The 18,497-nt window shown below is 55.1% G+C and overlaps 7 protein-coding genes across 7 annotated transcripts; 4 read left to right on the forward strand and 3 right to left on the reverse strand.

Annotated features, from left to right (window-relative positions):
- Positions 1 to 84: 84 nt before the first annotated feature.
- Positions 85 to 2,568, reverse strand: VDAG_06319 (MIZ zinc finger protein; the record flags this gene model as incomplete). The annotated part of the gene is made up of 6 exons (XM_009658697.1): positions 2,016 to 2,568; positions 1,371 to 1,745; positions 1,004 to 1,314; positions 830 to 935; positions 530 to 755; positions 85 to 478 (listed from the first exon to the last, which is right to left on the reverse strand). Exons 1-6 carry the CDS (start codon positions 2,164 to 2,166, stop codon positions 85 to 87), a joined length of 1,563 nt encoding a protein of 520 aa, XP_009656992.1. The 5' UTR covers positions 2,167 to 2,568.
- Positions 2,569 to 2,964: 396 nt separating this feature from the next.
- Positions 2,965 to 3,560, forward strand: VDAG_06320 (uncharacterized protein; the record flags this gene model as incomplete). Its single annotated transcript, XM_009658698.1, has 3 exons — positions 2,965 to 3,145; positions 3,229 to 3,282; positions 3,355 to 3,560. The coding sequence occupies 3 exons, from the start codon at positions 2,965 to 2,967 to the stop codon at positions 3,477 to 3,479; spliced, it is 360 nt and encodes a 119-aa protein (XP_009656993.1). The 3' UTR covers positions 3,480 to 3,560.
- Positions 3,561 to 4,629: 1,069 nt separating this feature from the next.
- VDAG_06321 (GPI ethanolamine phosphate transferase) lies at positions 4,630 to 7,227 on the forward strand (the record flags this gene model as incomplete). Its single annotated transcript, XM_009658699.1, has 8 exons — positions 4,630 to 4,860; positions 4,924 to 5,051; positions 5,111 to 5,487; positions 5,543 to 5,772; positions 5,824 to 6,092; positions 6,150 to 6,337; positions 6,410 to 6,604; positions 6,659 to 7,227. 8 exons carry the CDS (start codon positions 4,630 to 4,632, stop codon positions 7,225 to 7,227), a joined length of 2,187 nt encoding a protein of 728 aa, XP_009656994.1.
- A 210-nt stretch (positions 7,228 to 7,437) lies between these two features.
- Positions 7,438 to 10,626, reverse strand: VDAG_06322 (condensin subunit Cnd3; the record flags this gene model as incomplete). The annotated part of the gene is made up of 2 exons (XM_009658700.1): positions 7,438 to 7,865; positions 7,926 to 10,626. The coding sequence occupies 2 exons, from the start codon at positions 10,624 to 10,626 to the stop codon at positions 7,438 to 7,440; spliced, it is 3,129 nt and encodes a 1,042-aa protein (XP_009656995.1).
- Positions 10,627 to 11,048: 422 nt separating this feature from the next.
- Positions 11,049 to 13,406, forward strand: VDAG_06323 (nucleolar protein; the record flags this gene model as incomplete). Its single annotated transcript, XM_009658701.1, has 1 exon — positions 11,049 to 13,406. The coding sequence occupies one exon, from the start codon at positions 11,049 to 11,051 to the stop codon at positions 13,404 to 13,406; it is 2,358 nt and encodes a 785-aa protein (XP_009656996.1).
- A 472-nt stretch (positions 13,407 to 13,878) lies between these two features.
- On the reverse strand, positions 13,879 to 16,011 carry VDAG_06324 (DUF803 domain membrane protein; the record flags this gene model as incomplete). Its single annotated transcript, XM_009658702.1, has 2 exons — positions 13,879 to 15,053; positions 15,141 to 16,011. The coding sequence occupies 2 exons, from the start codon at positions 16,009 to 16,011 to the stop codon at positions 13,879 to 13,881; spliced, it is 2,046 nt and encodes a 681-aa protein (XP_009656997.1).
- A 739-nt stretch (positions 16,012 to 16,750) lies between these two features.
- Positions 16,751 to 17,938, forward strand: VDAG_06325 (uncharacterized protein; the record flags this gene model as incomplete). The annotated part of the gene is made up of 1 exon (XM_009658703.1): positions 16,751 to 17,938. The coding sequence occupies one exon, from the start codon at positions 16,751 to 16,753 to the stop codon at positions 17,936 to 17,938; it is 1,188 nt and encodes a 395-aa protein (XP_009656998.1).
- Between the last annotated feature and the right edge of the window lie 559 nt (positions 17,939 to 18,497).

Consider the following 18,497-nt stretch of genomic DNA (forward strand, 5'->3'; position numbering starts at 1 on the left):
ACAGTCGATAGCCCGTTCCCTTCATTCTGAAGAACGTTCACCCCTAAATTTAAAAGCACCGAAGAGGAATCTTCCGTCGGCATGTCAATAGTCTCCAAGCTCCGGGACAGACAAGTGTTGCTTCTTCCGAGGAGGAGGCGCATCATCATCGTCGGAATCCAGAGTCAAGTCTACAAATTCCTGCGGGGCCGGCCTCTTGCCACTGACGGACCCCAGGCCGCGGGGCATCGACGAACTATCCCGTGTTGTCGGGGTTGCGGTCCCCTGTAGCGAACGGGAGGGCGTTTCATATTTGCGACCTCCCACAATGCTGATCTCGGAGATTTCCAGGTCGTCGTCGTCGTCGAGAGCTGCCGATTGACTACCTCTATACGGGTTATGGTCATCGACGGATGATTGGGCATGCCACTGCGCATCGGGCTCTATTGTCACTTGCTCCAGATCTTTCGACGTATTGGCCAAAATGTCCTTGACATATCTAAAACAGAGGCGTTAATGGTGTGTCTTGGCAACAGGCTGAGAAACGTACTCGTCAATCGCAAGACTATCATAAGTCGCGCTTTTGTTGCAGATGGGACACAGCCATTGAGGTCCCTGTTCTTGCAACTGAAGATAGGATGTGGCATCAAAGCACTGAATATGCTTGCAAACGTAGGAACGGCAAGGGATAGCCAACCGCATGTAGCTCAATGGGCATTTCAACGACAGGACTTGCGACGTCGTAACAATGTCCGTGTCGGCTGCTTCTTTGCGGACTAATTCAGTTAGCCACACGCAAGCCATACCGAGTGAGCTGCAAGGGGGGTGCGGGTGGCAGAGCACGACTTACTCTCTGAGATGACAGATGCTTTGGGTATCTTTTTGCCATGTTCGATCCTGGCAGCGAGGTCTTGCACCGACGTTGTCTTACATAGGTAGACGGCTACGTAGAACGGCTAGAAATTTGTTAGCCAAGATTGCAATCTTAAATTGACGTGCGCAACTGCATCGAGTTCATAAGTACCTTTGTCGTGAGCGCGTAGATCAGTTCAACGTTGTTCTCGTAGTTGCTAGGTTTCAATCGCAAAGCGTCTGTAATGTCGACGGGGCGTGTCGAGCCAGGCTTGTTCTTCAGCCCCCGGAGGTTCGCCTTGATCTCGCCACCATTTACTTTGACCTCAGACTGATGTGGAAAAGCAATGTCCTGAATGCCATTTTTATCGCCGGCGCAGAAAACCATGACGCGGAAAGACTTGTCGGTGATACACTGCTGAAGTGCAGCGTGTTCACTGGCCCTAATCTTGATGGTAACCAGGTTCCTGTGCTGGCTCATGGCTAGCACTCAAGTCAGCCAAGGTCGATACATCCAGCGGCAACCAAGTCATTCATACCTTCGCAGGTGCGGATCGGGCCTACTGATCTTCTGATCTCGTAGAAGGGACTGGGTTTAAACTGGAGACCTGGGCAAATCAATACAGCTGTTCGTCGATGAAGGGTCCAGAAAACCGTACTCATCTGAGAACCACCGTGATAGCCTACAGCGTGCCCGAGGCTGCTATGCGCACCGCCGCCGTTGAGGTTGCTCCCACTGAAATATGATCGAGCGGGTTGTGCAGGGGCATTGTTCGTGTAATCTAGCATGGCTGCAGGCTTCGGGGTAGTGGTGGAAGGGGTCGTGTGGGGATGTCCAGCTTTGGTATTTCGGATGCTTTGCTCGATCTGGCGAAATCGTGTCAGGTCCTTCCTATTGACGATCTCTTGTATGTCTGTGTCCAAGAGATAGAATCAGCACAAGTCCTCCTTCCGGTTCAGGCTGTGTTTCTAAAGCGAAACAGACGTGTAAAGGCGGTTCCATCTTGACACTGCATTTGCCTTGGACAGGCAACCCATCAGGTCGGTTCCCAGGCAGATGTTGGAAGCATATCGAGGGCTGCACGCGCTTCTGGCACATGATGCGGGCACGCCGCTTTGGAAGTGGAAGGGACGATGCAGAAGCAGATCGTCAGGAGGGAAGGAGACAACCGGCCAACACTCACAGTTGACAATGCGTTGTTGCAGGCTGGCCTTGACGCCGCTAGAGGTCAGGCCATTGAGCTGGCAGATCGTCGAAAGCTGCCTATTAAGCAAGGTGGTGCTCTGCACGACCTTCACCAGGGAGGCGACGTCGGCTCGTGGTATTTCAGGCATGGCTGCCGTTGGTCGCAATCAATGTCCCTTGTCTGCCCGAATAGTGACCTCATAAGGGAACGGGAACAAGGCCGCCGCCCTGTTTGTCGCCTGTGTTCCTGCTATCGCAACGAAGGTCGAGTGCCCTGCAGAGCGCGCTTATGGCTATGGCGTATGGACGTGTCGTAGCCCGATTGTTCACACGAAGGGTAACGTGTGCCAGGCGTGGACGCCAAGTTGTAGGAACAGAGTCTGTCGAGGGCGCGTGTCGCTCGCGCTGTCGAAATCCGGAATAGGAGGCAGGGTCGAGAGGCCCATGAGCAGTTAGCCGGCCGAGGACATGGGCGAGGAGAACGATGCGAGTGCAGGATTGCAGCAAATGGTTCGATGGGGGTCGAGAATTCTCTACCTCAGATTCGCGCTGAGGTCATTCCTGGTTGGTCGCCTTGCGGTTGCGGGAGTCGTTGTCGTCGGCACCGAGGTGTGGTTGTAGAGTGTCGCAAAGAAGATCGCAGGGGTGTGGTTAAGGGAGAATGCGCTAGCGAGGGGTGCTATAAACCGATAAGATAACATGTCGAAGAAAGTGGCGGGGCCTTTTCATTTTTCGTTTGCGCCTGCGATTCCTTCATACTGAAATCTACACTCACCGTCTCGGTGTCTGCATTCACAGCCTACGCCCCTTAACTTGCAACGACAGCGCGAAAAGTTTAACCAGTCCTTCCATTATAGGATAGGACGTCGCATAATTTGGATTCAAGACCTAGGCCTTCCACCCACACAGGAACCACCAAGCCGCCTCGTTGGCCGTTCACACTCAACATGGCCAAAAGTGCGAGGGCGAGTACGCGGAAGGCGAACAACCGGAGGCTGAAGCAGAATGTCTTCGGTCCTGTTGAGTCTGCTCGAACGGAGCGTCTGTCGGCGAAGTTGTTGGAACTGGCTGCTCAGCCCAAGCCCCAAAAAGAGCAGGACACGACCATGGACGTAGAGGACCTTGATGGTAAGTCTTCTGTCATTCACCAATGACAAGGTAATGAGCCGTGGAAGAATCAGAGTCATTGACTGAGTATTGCAACCGTTTAGCTGAGATTGCGAATGAGCCCGCCGCTGAAGCGTCTGAGCCCGTGGAAGACTCCAGTATGTCGTTCCCTTTTTGCAAGCCCATCATGCTTTGAAGGCCAAACTTTTCATATACTGACTTCGCAACAGATACGATGGACATTGAGGGCGCCAAGCCAGCCAGTAAGCCGAAGAGTGCCGGCAAGGTTCTGAAGAAGCGGAAGACGTCTAGGATTGTATTCCCCAAGTACAAAGATCGTAAGGGCAAGAAATGAGTTGCCAATCGTCTTATTTGACAAGGGGAGTTCGGAGTTCTAGTCAACTTTTGAATATATTGTCTTCAAGTTCTGTGATACTGTGGCCAGGACAGTTTCCTAAAAACATCATCACTTGCCCGAGACTTGCTTGGCAATACTTCACTGTAAATTCTACATTTGCAATGAACATTCATGCTCAGCTGAAAGAACTTGTCCATGTTCAGATTGAAGTACCTACAGGCATCTCCTGGACAGGTCAATTGACTCCAGTAGTGACTGTCGATGACTACCTAGCTTGCTCGGTACCGAAGCTTGCTAAAGTACCTATATTTCCACTGATGTGCCCCTGAAAGACCCGCTGGCAGAGGATGGGGACCCCAGAGCACACCCAATCAGAGTGCTCCACATGATGTAAGCCCACCCCCGACGATTCCCCCTTGCAGGTCTCGTACCTGTAAGTCAGACACCGCGATCCGCGTCTCGTCTTCTTCCACTACCGGTATGCACCTTACTTCAGCTTGTTCAACGCGGGTCATGGATGAGACTGGCATGCCTGTTATTTCGTTCCCTCAAAGGCAGCCTCGACACTCCGCCAGAAACTTCTGTCCGACTGAACCCTCCAGGGCTCGTTTGTGAAGTTCGCTGCCTGAGTGACCCATCTCCTCAGACTTGCTTTCGTCTCACGCCTACGTTATTGTACACCCTGATGGGTTCACATCACGATGAGATACAACAACATATCTCGCTTCGAAATGTTGTTTCTCGTGATAGCGAACTTGTTGATACCGGTGTCTATCATAACATTCGCCACGGGATTCTTTCCGTACAAACCATTCCTTTCTGGCCTGGCTCAGTATGAGACGCTCGACTATGGCAACCCTCCCGCACCACCATTTGACCGTCTGGTCTTCATGGTCGTGGACGCTCTCCGAAGGTATCCTCCATAATGAGTACATTTCTTTAAGTCCTCATCGCGGTGCTAATGCTCAGTCATTAGCGATTTCGTGTACACAGGAGACAGTGGATTCGAATTCACCCAAGAGTATGCCTGATTATTCCCTTTCCGCCGATGCCTTGACAGTTGCAGTCATTGACGTGACTGTCTAGTCTGATCCGCCGAGGACATGCATTGCCTTTCACTGCCAATGCTCGGTCTCCCACCATCACCATGCCGCGTATCAAGGCCATAACGACTGGCTCAATCCCATCTTTCCTCGATGTCATCCTCAATTTTGATGAAGGCGACACTTCATCCACCCTCGCAGCCCAGGACACATGGCTTGCCCAGATGAAAGCTAAAAAGTCCGGCAAGATGGTCATGTATGGAGATGATACATGGCTCAAGTTGTTTCCTGACACCTTTGATCGTGCCGATGGCACGTCTAGTTTCTTCGTCTCGGTATGTTCGTCACTGCGAAGTAGCCACTGTAATTGTAGTGAGCTTGACGCTGACGGGAGGTAGGACTTCACCGAGGTTGACAACAACGTCACGAGGCATGTCCCAGACGAACTGCGTAACAAGGACTGGAGCACCATGGTGCTTCACTATCTGGGCCTCGACCATATCGGCCACAAAGCCGGGCCCTCCAGGTTTGTCACTTCCTCCTCCTGCCCCAGTCTTCTGCTCCGGCTTCTGACGAGTGGACAAGTCCCAACATGATCCCCAAGCAGCGAGAAATGGACGCTTTGGTCAAGGATATCTACAACGCCATCGAGGGCCATGACCACCTCGCTTCAACTCTGCTTGTGCTGTGCGGTGATCACGGAATGAACGATGCTGGCAACCACGGCGCATCGTCGCCAGGGGAGACCTCGCCCGCCCTAGTGTTCATCTCCCCCAAGCTGAGTGTCATATCCTCGAATATGAACCTTGAGTCGCCGGCTTCGTATCGAGACGACTTTCACTACTACGGCAAGGTCGAGCAATCCGACATAGCTCCGACACTAGGCGCCTTACTCGGGTTCCCCGTGCCCAGGAACAACCTGGGGGCTCTGATCCAGGAATTTCTGCCTTTCTGGTCCAAGAGTACGTGCTTATACTTGGGTCGATATGTTTGCTCGTCCAAACTGACGATTCTCAGGGGATGACCAGATACAACTACTTGTCCGGAACGCTCGTCAGATCCTGACGATTTTTGAAGCTACGTTTGGTGCCGATCTCTTGGAGCAGAGCCAAGATGAGAGTGCTTGTCGCGATCCTGAGGATGAACCCCTCGGACTAGCATGCGAATGGCAGCGCATTGACACTCAGCGCCAGTCATTCAAGGATGACAGCCCAATCGACTCACAGTGGGTGTCGGCAATTTCCAAGGTAAGTGAACACGCGAGATATGCGACGAACAATTGTTCTGACGAGATACAGTGGCTTGGCAGAGCCCAGGGCTTGATGAGCAATATGGCGAGCAACTATGACATGCCTAGGCTCGTTGGAGGACAAGCATTCATTTTTGTAGCCCTCGTGTCAAACGCATTGCTCCTCAAAGTCTGCTGGAGTCATATACCATTCGTCATCATGACGATTTCCTACGGTATCATGATGTTTGCTAGTAGCTTCGTAGAAGAGGAGCATCACTTCTGGTACTGGGCTACGTCGGCATGGTTTGGTGGGCTTGGAATCGTCCAGCTGCGAAAGTATGTTTCTTTCGACCGTGAGACCCCTCCGAACCAGAGAGCTGACCCAGACTCCAGCACCAAGAAACCGATTTCAAGGGCCCTGCAGCTCTCGCTGGCTCTATTGTCCACTCGCCTAGTGCGGGCGTGGAATCAGACGGGCCAAAAGCATGCCGGGGAGCCAGACATTGTGAAAACGTTCTTGATGGCATCGCCGCTCACTCTCTGGGCCCTCGTCGGGGCCACATACGCACTGCTGGGAATTCGTATCCACTGTTGTCTCTCAGGCTTATCGCGTGTGATGTCGTTTGGGGTGGTCTTCGTCCTCATCTTGTCAGCTTTGACATTCAAGCTCGCCTTCACGCATGAAGATGCCCCGGAGCTTCTTGGGGGATTCGTACACGACATCAGCGCTGCATTGCAAAGGCTCACACTGGTGACTCGTGCCCGGATTGTGTTCCTAGATCTTGCAGCAGTGGCTGCGTACGCTCTTTGCAAATCGGTTGCGGAACCTAGCCGCGCCAGAGCCATGGGTAAGTCACCACCAGCCGCCCACACGTGGACACCTTACAACTGACATTCGCCAGCCGAGCTGCTTCATTATCTATATGCCCTGCTCGCAGCGACGCAATCACGCGTCACCAATATCCCCCTGTTGCTCCTCTTTGAGGTCCAGTATACTTTCCTGGCCAGCCTGGATCTTGATATCACCACCATCTCAACCACGTCAATACTCCTTCAGTACATGTCCTTTTTCGCGTTTGGGGGCACCAATGCCATCTCATCCGTTGACCTGTCCAGCGCCTACAACGGAGTCTCGGGTTTCAACGTGGTGGGTGTCGGTTTTCTGACCTTCATCAGCAACTGGGCAGGGCCCGTATACTGGACCTCAGCAACAAATCTGCTTCTGCTGCAGAGGTCTCGGGGAAGACCTGGTCCATCTGCACTGTTCCAACATCTCACGAACGTCACGCTGTTTGCTACTTGCAGCGTCGCGTTCATCATGGCTGCATGCACAGCTTTGCGGACGCACTTGTTCATCTGGACCGTCTTTTCCCCAAAATACCTCTACTGCATGGCGTGGGGCATCGGCCAGCACTTATTCATCAACATCTTGCTGGCCAGCGGCCTGTATTGGATGGGCGCACCGTCATGAAATGGACACAAGAGCGCGCGGGGGGTTCGTCCTTGGAGACATCACAGATATTCGCACATTCCATAAGATTCCCCGTAACAGATGTACAAAGGCCATACCTCATCATCATAAACCCGTTGCCACCTCCGTGCCATCCAGACCAAACGAACTGTTGCAAACCAAGAACTACAAAGTAACCAGCGCAAACCGTCCGCCGTAGCACACTCCCCGTCAGAACTCGTCCTCGCTCAAGAGATCGTCCACGAGCGTGTCCCTCTCCTTGCCCTGAATGACCGTCCCTTCGTCACTGTCTTCGTCCATACGACTGGCATTCGTCGCCTGGCTCTCCTCATCCTCTTCCTTGATGCGAGGCTCCGTGACGACCGTTCGCCCCTCCGTCTCTGTCCTGTCATCGCCCACAACTGACACGCTCCTGCTGACGCGGCGATCGTCGGCGCCCGCCTCGCCTAGGTTGGCGACAATCTTTCCCAAGCTGACGTGGATCTTGTTCAGCGCGTTCCGGCCGGTCGTGTCGGACACAATTTTGTCATTCACGGCGATGGACACCTCGTCAAAGGTCTCGCGGAGCTTCTCCTCTGAGCTCGTTGGTGAAATGTAGAGTTTGCCGAGCAAGGGCGCCACAACCTTCTTTTCTTCCTCTGGGCAAGGGGTTAGTAAGAATGAAACGGGGGCGGAGGGGGCAAGGTGGGCTCGCTTACTTGTCATGTTTCCGCTCAGACGTTCGAGGATATCGAGGGCAAAGTTGAGGTGAATGTCGCCATTGGCTGTCTTCTTTTCCGTGTCGAGACCCAGACCTGGCGTGTAGCACTTCCTTGGGTCGGTCCAATCAACGAGACAAGCGCCGATTGTCGCGAGGCTCTGCATGTCCTCGTCGACGTCGGCGTCGTCGTCCTCCAGGCTCTCCCTGATGTTGTAGAGCGAATGCAGTGCGTCCAATGCGACGGACTGCATGAGTTCCTGGTTCTCGGCGCGAGAGAAGCAGAAGACTGGCAGGAAGTAGTTGAGTGCCTGTCGCACGCTCTGGTTGTGCGCGCTCGAAGGGTCAAAGTAGGCGATGATGAGCGTCTTCAAGAGCTCGGATGAGGAATCGTGGTCAGTGACGACGCGGCCGAGCAGAAGCTTCGATGCCGCCAAGGTAGCGGCCGCTTGTACCTCGGGAGCCTTGGACCCGGACCTGAGCGCCTTGATATAGACCTTCAGCAGGGCGGGAGTCGTCGCGAGAAGCTGAGATCCATGGACGTTGAGAATGTCTGTGAGGATTTGCAACGCGGTGATCTGAAGAGCAGTATGACCCTTGGTGAAGAAATGCATAAAGAGCGTCAGGTTCTCCTCCGCCAGGGATCTGTCGAGCAGGGAGCACAGGCCCAAGCAAACCAGGCCCCTCTCTCGAACTGGGGCCTCGTGGCTTCGTACGGCGGGCACGACAAGGTTGTTGAGCATCGCAACCAGATGGTCGTTTTGTTGGAGGTCCCCAGCCACGTTGGAGAGCATGCACTGAACAATGTGCAGGCACTTCATGTTGACCATGATCTCCTTGATAGCTTTTGCTTGAGACTCCTCTTCGTCTTCTTCCGGACTTTGCCCCCGCTTCTTGGGCGTGGTGTCGCCAGCCACTTCAGATCTTGCCGAGTGGAAGCTGTCCTCTGTGGTATCAGCGTCGGGCGCCACGTCATCCACGATGGTGTCATGAACGTCAGCTACAGCCTCTAGAACGATGCTGCAGAACTCCTTCTCGCCGGCTGCATCAGGAGCGCAGATGTCTCGGAGAACATTGACTGTGAGCTTCGTGACGTCGTCAGGCAGCTCTGGGATCGAAAGAGACTGCCGAAGGAGGGCGAACATTTTCCTTCGGCCCACCTCATCAGAGTAGTCCAGAGTAATGGCAATGTGAAGCATCTGCTCGACGATGAACTCTTGTTCAACAGTGTCTTCTTCCTCGTCTTCGTCCGCGGCGGCCTGCTGGGTCCTCTTGATAGCATCTACGAGGACACCGATGTAACGCTCGAGGTAGAACGCCACTTTGGTGACCTCGGGCAGCTTCTCCTCCAGCAGCGACTCGTATTTCTTGTTGTCTTCGCTACGGCAGAAATCGTTGAAACTGCGGGCCATGAAGACGGATTCTCCGGACAGAGTTTGCCAGAACTGGTCGTCAAAGACAACGGCTTCGCGGTAGTCTGGCCTGCCCTCCCAGAACCCCGTCATAGCCTCTAGCGCGACGCCGTTCTCTGCGCCCGAGTTGACGACATCGATACGCTCCAGGAGTTCCTGAAGACCATCAAAGTTGGGAGGAGCTGGCTCCGCTTGCTGGCCCTCTTCAGTGGGCTCGATCCCGGCACAATCCTCAATCCAGCGCTCGCGGAAGAGGCGGCCAGCAGACTTGCGCACGTTTTCGTCTCGATCGCGTAGACCCCAGCGCAAGAGTTTCTCGCGCATCGACAGCGATAGGTGGCGGAAGTCGCCCAGAGCGGGCAGCAGCCTGGAGTACACAGCCCTCCTGGTAGCAGCGTCTTGGTCGCGCGCCCGCTCCAGAAGATGGGGCAGAGTGTTGGGCAGGATCGGCAGGTTCACAAGAAGAGACCGTCTCACATCTGCCGACGGGTCGTTCTGAAGGACTTCGAGCAGCTTCTCAAGCAGGCCTGTATCATCCCCCTCGCTATCGTCCGAGTTGCCGCCCGCTTCGGCCTGATTGCCAGCAAGCCGGCCGAGGCCAAGGACTGCTTGTGAGCGTACCATGGCCTCCTTGTCGCGGATCCTCTTGAGGAGCCCGTGCCGCAGTTTCTGGAAGAGCTCGTCGTCAATGGCATCGAGCGAGTTGATGATGTGCGAGATGAGCTGCGTCGATCTGTACCGAACATATTTGTCCTTGGCCATCGAAAGGGGCAGCACCGTCTCCATGAGAAGACTGGTGAGTCGCGTACTTGGTGTTTCCGGCATGACGCTGGCGTCCTCATCAGCCTCTCCCAGGATTTCGTTGTCCTTTTCGTTGGCGTGTCGCAAAAAGACGCCGACGAAGCGAATCACCTTTTCGCCGACGCTCTCGCTCTTCTTGACCGGCATGACCCTCAACACGCATCTCACAAATTCGTGGTTGAAAGCTTCTTCGTCGAAATTGTTCATATCGGTCTTCTTCGGGTTCGTGGGCTCGTAGCAACATGCTTCTTGGATCTTGCGCAGGTTGACCACGAGCTTTCGATGGGACGCCGTGTTCCGTTGGGCGTCACGGAACACGGTGCATATTTGCGAGCGCAGCGGACTGTCTGGATTCTCGGCAGGTACGTCCACGGGCACCGAGGAAGCGCGCGATGTGGTCGAGGCTCTGGGGTTGAGGGTTGATGATGATGCTTTGTGCGAGACAGCGGTGGATGTCCGCGTCGACCGAGAAGGTACTCGGCTTGGCATTGTGTTGGATTTTTTTTTAACCTAAGATCAGGCTCGCGAAAAAGGAAGATCTCGGTAGTGCCGCTTCTGTCGTCTGGTCATGGGTATCTGGGTGTTTATGTCGGGGTTTCGGTGTTGTTGGAGAAGCAATCCCACCCCTAGTGCGCTGGCAGTCGCTATCACCAGTATCGGGAGCGCGTCTGTTGTGGTTCGAGTCAATAAATTGCCAGAAATGGATTAGTGCGGGGTCCAGCTGGCGCCACGTGCTGATAAGAAATCAAGTGCAGCCGATAACGAGCCCGTCCCGAAAAAAAATCCAGTCCCAATCTGATCTACGGCGAGGGAAAGAGAAGAAACAAGAGAGCTCGTGGCAGCTTCAGTTTGCAAAGCTCGTCCACGCAACAATCTTATCAATCCTCCAAGCCATATCTGAACAACGTACAATGGCTCCCATTGCCAATGCGCTGAAGCGCTCCAGGGGCCCGGCCACCGCCAATCATCACGCCGACGGTGCTCCCCAGCCAAAGCCAAAGAAGGCCAAGGTCGAGGCCAACCGCTCTCTCTTCGTTCGATCGCTTCCTCCCGACGCCACCAGCGAGTCCCTTGCCGACTACTTCTCCCAACACTTCCCCGTCAAGCACGCCACGGTTGTCGTGGATCAGGCGACGAAAGAATCGCGAGGCTTTGGATTCGTAACCCTGACCGACGCCGAGGATGCTCTTGAGGCGAAAGCGAAACTCAACAACGAACTCTGGGAAGGACGTCGCATCACGGTCGATCTGGCCGAAGCCCGAAACCGTGACCAGAACAGCTCGGCACCTAGGACTGCCACTCTCGCCCCTGTCGGCAAGCAAAAGAAGTCGCAGGCGATAGAGGAGGCTTGGGTGTCGCCCAAGCTCATCATTCGCAACCTGCCATGGAGCATCAAGACCCCGGCACAGCTTCAGGCTCTCTTTCAGAGCTACGGCAAGATCAAGTTTGCTGATCTTCCCATGAACAATGGCAGGCTCAGGGGTTTCGGCTTCGTCACCATTCGTGGCGAGAAGAACGCTGAGAATGCCATCAAGGCCATGAACGGCAAAGGCATCGACGGACGAACTATTGCTGTCGACTGGGCTGTTGAAAAGGAGGAGTGGGATAACCAGCGAGGCGCTGAAGCCGACACGGAGAAGCCTGCGAAATCGGCCAAGAAGATCAAGGAGAAGCCCGAGGAGAAGCCCGAAAGCAAAACCGAAAAGACTGCGAAGAAGTCTGTCAAGTCTGCGCAGCCAGCCTCGGATGACGCCGATGCTCAACTCAACGCGGATCTCGAGAACTTCATGAAGAACACCATGGGCAATCTCGAGGACGAAGAAGACAGCGACGAAGAGGAGGAGTCCGACGAGGACGACGATGAAGACGAAGGCGCTAAGCTCGAGGAGTCCGACGAGGAAGAGGAAAGCGACGCGGAGGAATCGAAACCCACAGAACAACCCGAGACCGCCAAAAAGACAACGAACAACGACTCCACCGTGTTCATCCGCAACCTGCCCTTCACAACGACGGATGAGCAGCTCAAGTCCCATTTCGCCGTTTTTGGTCCCGTTCGGTACGCGCGTGTCGTCATGGATCGCGCAACGGACCGGCCTGCCGGTACGGGCTTTGTGTGTTTCTTTGACGAGGCCGACTCCAAGGCCTGTGTAAAGAACGCCCCCCGCAGCCAAGCCGCTCCTCTTGTCGGCAAGCACTCCATCCTGCAAGACGAGACGGCAGACCCCGAAGGCAAGTACACTTTGGACGGTCGGCTGCTGTCTGTTGCTCAGGCCGTCAGCAAGGATGATGCTGGTCGTCTGGCCGCTGATGCCGGCGTGAAGCGCCGGGCCAACGACAAGCGCAGACTCTTCCTCCTCGAGGAGGGTCAGCTCGACACCCGGTCGGCCATGTACAAGAGCTTGTCGCAAGCCGAGATCATGATGAGAGACAAGAGCAGACAGCAACGCAAGAAGCTGGTAGAGGGCAACCCTTCCCTGCACATCAGTCTGACCCGTCTTGCCGTCCGCAACATCCCTCACAGCATGACCTCCAAGGAGCTGAAGCAGTTGGCGCGAGAGGCCTGCGTCGGTTTCGCTACAGATGTCACAAACGGTCTGCGCCAGCCGCTGTCGAAGGAGGAGAAGGCTCGCGCCAACAAGGAGGCGAAGGAGGCCGAGCACAACCGCAAGCTCAAGGGCAAGGGTATCGTGCGCCAGGCCAAGATTGAGTTCGAGAGTCGTGACGGATCCAAGGTCACCGAAGCAGCTGGCGGAAAGAGTCGAGGCTATGGTTTCATCGAGTACTCGTCTCATCGATGGGCACTGATGGGCCTCAGGTGGCTCAACGGACATCAAATGGACAACGACCAAGGCCGCAAGCAGCGTCTGGTGGCGGAATTCGCTATCGAGAACGCGCAGGTCGTACAGAGGCGCAAGGCTACGGAGGGGAAGCAAACGTTCAAGAAGCAGGAGGCCGAAGAGGACAAGGAGGAGCCTGCAGACGAGCAGGCCCCGGAACCCGAGAAGAAGGCAGCGAAGCACAAGTCCAAGCCCAGTCAGAAGTCGAGCAAGAAATTTGCGCTGAAGACTGGAGCGAAGCCGCCCGGCTCGGCGAAACCTGCAGAAACATCAAGCAAGCCAGCGAGCAAGACTGCTGGTGTTTCCAAGACGGCGGCTGTCTCGGGGAAGAAGGCAGCCAAGGAAGAGCAGAAGGAAGATATGCAGCACAAGCTGATTGCGAGGAAAAGGTTGATGCGGAAGAAGAAGGCGCAGTCGCGCGGCAAGGCTTAGATGGGTCATTTCAAAGTTTAGTTGATGCAAGCTGGATGATATCCATTTGACTCACTGAGCTGTCGTAATTGGTGAATTTGTGAATACAACGAGTTGTTTATGTATTCAATTGCTTTGTGAAAGCAATCCTTGGGTGGAAGCTGTGTGCATATCGACCTCGCAATTTGTGTTTCAAGTTTCGGGGCATCGGAGAGCAACGTGGTGCTTTACTTTTGCTTGATCTTGGTATGAGTGAAGAGAGACCGCACATGGAAGACAGCATGGTACAGACTACAATGCGACGTGGCGTCATTGGAACCTTCAGTCATCAGAAAAGTATTGATCGATAATTGTAATAAATGTATATCCAAGGCCGGTAGACTGTGCCCTAAAAACCACAAGAGTAGACGAGACGACCAGCCACCGTCCCATGTCCAGAAACGCCCTACAAAAATGCAATGCTTGATGTCGAGATGACAGTACAGCGCCGCGGCTATGGAGCATCTTCCTCCAGCCCGCCCTCGGCAGGATCCCTCTTCTTTCGCTTCACTCTGAAGAGCTCCCCCAGGGTATCACTCAGACTTCTAGGCCGACCGGTCCCGACAGAGGCCGACGCAAGGCGTGGTTCTTGCCTGGGCTGTATCGGCTCGTCTGATATTATGTTGAGCTCATCCTGCGAGCGAGAGGCCAGACCTCGCCTTTCGGCCACCTCCTGCTCCTCTTCCGACATGAACAGACTCGCGCGGATGCTGGTCCGGAGGCGTTTCATGGAGGGCCTCTTCAGCAAGGGGCTATCAGCATTCCGCAGCAGGGTGTCCTTGACCACAGCGCTGACTGTTGATGACAAGGGTGATGGCGAGAAGAACGGCCCACTGAACTTTGAACTTTGCGGCCTCTGTGACGCGGGAACCGAGAGGTGGCGCGGTGTCATCAATTGAGGTTCAGCTGTATATGACGTTGGTCCCAGACCGTCCCGGAACGGTGTGGCGGGTTCGGATGGTGTAATCAATGAGGCGACCGCATCCTCAGAAATGGTGCGCACACCGCGAACAGGCGATTCATCGCCCGACATGGCCCACGGGTTGCTAAGAAGTGGCGCCGATTCGCCGGGGGTCCTGGGTGGGTTGACAGATGGCCTCCTGAGCGTTGGCTTCCCGCTGTCATGCTGCATGTCGGTTTGGAAGATGTTGGCGTGCGACACTTTGGAGGAACGACGGGAACTTGACGCCCCGCCAGGGGTTGACGGATGCTGCGCAGAATGGTGCGAATCGTGACGAGCAAGTCCTATCGTTGCCTCGCCATCGATCTCCGAGTAGGACTCTTCTTCGTTCTCCCCTGGCCTACCGCTAGTGACCAGAAACACGCCAAAGAAGGTGAGCAGGCAGCCGCCGATGAATTTCCCCGCTTGTTCGCCAGAAGTGCGCTCGAAATCTCTGTACAGGACGGCGCTGCCGACAATGACACAGAGGGTGAACGTCACAAATTGGATGGGTATCACCTGTGTCGACGGAAACCTCTGCAGGGCTTTGTTGACGTAGCGAACTTGCATGACAGCTGTAAACAGCAGAATGAAGAGCAGCACATATGTGACAGGAGTCTTGAAGGCACCTAGAAGGGTGGACGAGAGCATCGAGGAGACACCCTTGGTCGACAGGGCAGTGTAGCCACCTGATGAGGAGCGGTTAGTACGTGATACAAGAACAAGGTCGTTTCCCCCCTGCTTCGGCAGAATTGACTCCCAGGGAGGCTACATACCGAAGAGACCGACAAGGCCGAGGTCAACCAGAATGGTTCGGTGGCCATACCGAGGGCTTGCCCACATGAGGATGGCGATGAGCGTAACGGTTACGGCAAGGTATACTTTGAACTCGATCGTTGTGATGTGATCCCACACATCATGAGGGTCCAGCTTTGTCTCCTCTTGTTTGGCACTCAAAACGACTGTGACCACGCCACCGGTCGCGATGATGACGCCCCAGAAGTCTCGCTGGCGGAAGACTTCCTTGAAAAAGATGGGAGCAATGATACAATTGGAGATGAGGGCGACGACACCGAGGGGCGACACGATAGACGCCGGCGCGAACCCATATGCCAGAAAGTTGCCGAGCTCGCCCAGGGTGATGAGAATCTGACCGGCCCACCAGTATGGCGATTTGAGATAGGTTGAGGCAACCTGCTCCTCGTCGTCTCCAGAGCTGTCAGACTCGGTTGAATCTTCGGACCGGAACGACCGCGTCAGAGAATCGGATGCCCCCGACGTTCCATTCCCCGCATGATTGCCATTGAAGTATGTCTCGTCTTCAGAGTGGTTCTGTGGTGTGCCCAGCGTGCCATATGTTCCTCCTGCAGCTCCTCCTGCACCGTTGACGCCGTCCTGGTTAGATCTCAATGCTTCCTTGGCTCGTCGGCGAACGCGGCGGCGCTCGCGATGCAGACGAATGTGCGCATAGCGCTGCACATTCAGCGCAAGCGCGATGAGGACATTACCGACAATGGCGGTGGTGATGCCGATCAGAGATGACCAGTTCTGCAGGTCTCCATTGTTGTCGTCGCTGCCAGAATCCTCCCGGCGTATAGAACCGGGATCGGGCACAATGTTGGGAATGAAGGACCCAAGGGCGCCCATCGTTGGCGAGTAGCGAAGACGATCGCACTCAGGCGTACAGGGGCAGCACTCGGGATGCTCGAATGTGCGGCGAGGTTGTCGGAATGTTGGAGGTAACGGTACGGCAGCGGGATGTCGACACCCATGTACAACTACTGCGGGTCAAATTGAGGGTCATCGGAGGGGGTCGAATGCCTGTTGTCGAGGGTGGGCGGGCGTATCAGTCGCTAAAAGGCATGAAGGCACAAGCAACGAATATGACGCGAGAGAGTGCGACGGCCCTGCGCGAGATCAGGGAAGCTGGCGGGCTTGTCGAGGCGAAGAGATCGAATCCATCTTGGCGCGGTAGGCAGAGGCAGAAAGCGGCTCAGACAGCTGACGAAAGAGATGCCGGCGGCGCCGTTCATGCGCGCCACAGCTGGGATGACTGTGCCTGTGCCACACTTTACCAACCACGTCACAGTGGGGTGATTGATGTTGACCTCTCAACTCCCCGCTCACCTCCAAGTCGACATTGACAAGCCTCTTCCTCATCTTCACCACTCTCTTTGCGACCGTGTCTCCATCCAGCAGAATCCTGCCAAAAACGCCCGTGTTCTTATTCCTACTAGTCTTTGACTGTTTCCGTATTGTCTTTATATTAGTAAATTCCTCGTAGTCTGTCGTCTGCTGCCTGCTGGCTGGCGACCCAGCTCTCCGTGGTATATAGCACCACGCTCTCACATCTCCTTACCTTCCTTGATGCGCAGCAACATTCAACATGCCAAGCGACGACCCCTTCACCAGTTTTTTCCATCGCCTCAAGCAGCAGGTTGATGAACAGATAGGAACTGCCCTCCAGGGCGCGTTGGGCCTGCCAACGGTTCTCTCCAAGACCATGAACACCCAGTGGATGGACCCTCCTGCAACCACGTTCAACACATCCCCCGACAGCAACACTGGCGTCACTGAGGCGGCGGAACGACGTGGAGTGAGCCGTGACCCAGCACGTGGTCCCGCGAACCCCAATTCCACGTCCTGGTTAGCCTTCTTGGTGGACCCCGAAGTGCTTGCAGAGACCCTCTACCAGAGCCTCTGGATCTCGTTCCTCGTCGATTCGCCTCACTCACCACTGAAGTTGCGTGGCCTCCGTCAGCCGGTACCCTCAGATTTGCCCGAGGGAGCCGACCCTCGCCTCTTCGGCTTCGAGGACGCCTTTGAAGATCTCCTCATGGTCAGCAGTGGACAAGGCCTGCCCGACATTCGAGAGAGATGCGAGCTGAAGAAGGAATGGAACCGGCTGTACCCCCAGGGTCTCCCGCCTGTGCTGTGGCTCCATCAGCTCTGTCGACAAGGACTGTGGGACGGCTGGGAACCGAGACCAGCTTCGTTGGAGGATATGATCAGTGAGAGGTGGCGTCGTTGGCTTGCGGCACAGGACGATCGTTTCGAGGATAAGTCTGTCACCAAGGACGACGACCAACAGCCAAAGGAGACCAGGGCCGCAAATCCCTCCGACAGTCCCCTGACCGAGTCGACTGCGGCTCGCCCCTCTTCAGGGACGGAGGAAACGGAAGAAGACGCCTACGATACCATCGTAGGTCGTCAAAACCCCCGAGGTATCGAGGCACACTTGGAGGAGCTGATGAAGGCCTTTGCGTTCGTCGATGACCAGAGCAGAGAAGGCAACGGGCGCGAAGTCCGTAGCACCAGTCCACGCGAATTACCAGAGGGATGGCGGGTCGATGAAACGGTTCAGGAACAGAAGGATGTCAACGGCAACACCAAGACTACAAGGACCAGCATCACTTACGACGAGCAAGGCAGAGAGGTCGGCAGAGAAACGGAAACGCGCTCTCACTACTCGTGGTCCGCTACTCGCAGCGCTCACGAAAAGGGGCATGGAGAGAACTCGGATAACCACAAGAATGAAACAGGAACCACGGATCAGGGTTGGTTCTGGAAGTGAAAAAGGCTTCTTCGTTGACGGAAATCTTCTCATCAGGTAATGAATACAAAAAAAAAAAAAGAAAGAAAAAAAAAAAAAAGAAAACCACGGATGCAGCGGCCACTATCAGTTGGTTTCATACGCTTCTCACGAACTGCCTGACTGACATTTTGCAATTGCAATGTCTGCTCTACGTGTGAAGAAACTCCACTGTTCATGACGATATCTCGCACACAATGTCAACTGCCATGCCAACATCACGATCATCACGCTGCAGGGCACCGCAGCGCTTCCGATCGCCGCAAAGAAGTCTGGAGTAGCCCGAGCGTCTGCGATGGCGTATGGCGTATGGCGTATGGCTCCTCGGTCATACTGACCTCATTGACCGATTTAAGCTGGCTCGATGCAACCTGTAGCGCATCGTCGTTGCGTGGCCGCATGTCATGTTACATATGGCCAGGGTCATCTTACGGTCTTGCCACATAGAAAAGGTCCAAATGAAGCAGCCCAGCCTCGCCGCGCCGCCACGACCTGCAACACAACCAAGGCTGACCTGACCAGCCTGCTGAAGATATCCATA

This window comes from Verticillium dahliae, genomic scaffold (genome assembly GCF_000150675.1).
Source record: "Verticillium dahliae VdLs.17 supercont1.12 genomic scaffold, whole genome shotgun sequence".
Taxonomy (NCBI): Eukaryota; Fungi; Ascomycota; class Sordariomycetes; order Glomerellales; family Plectosphaerellaceae; genus Verticillium; species Verticillium dahliae.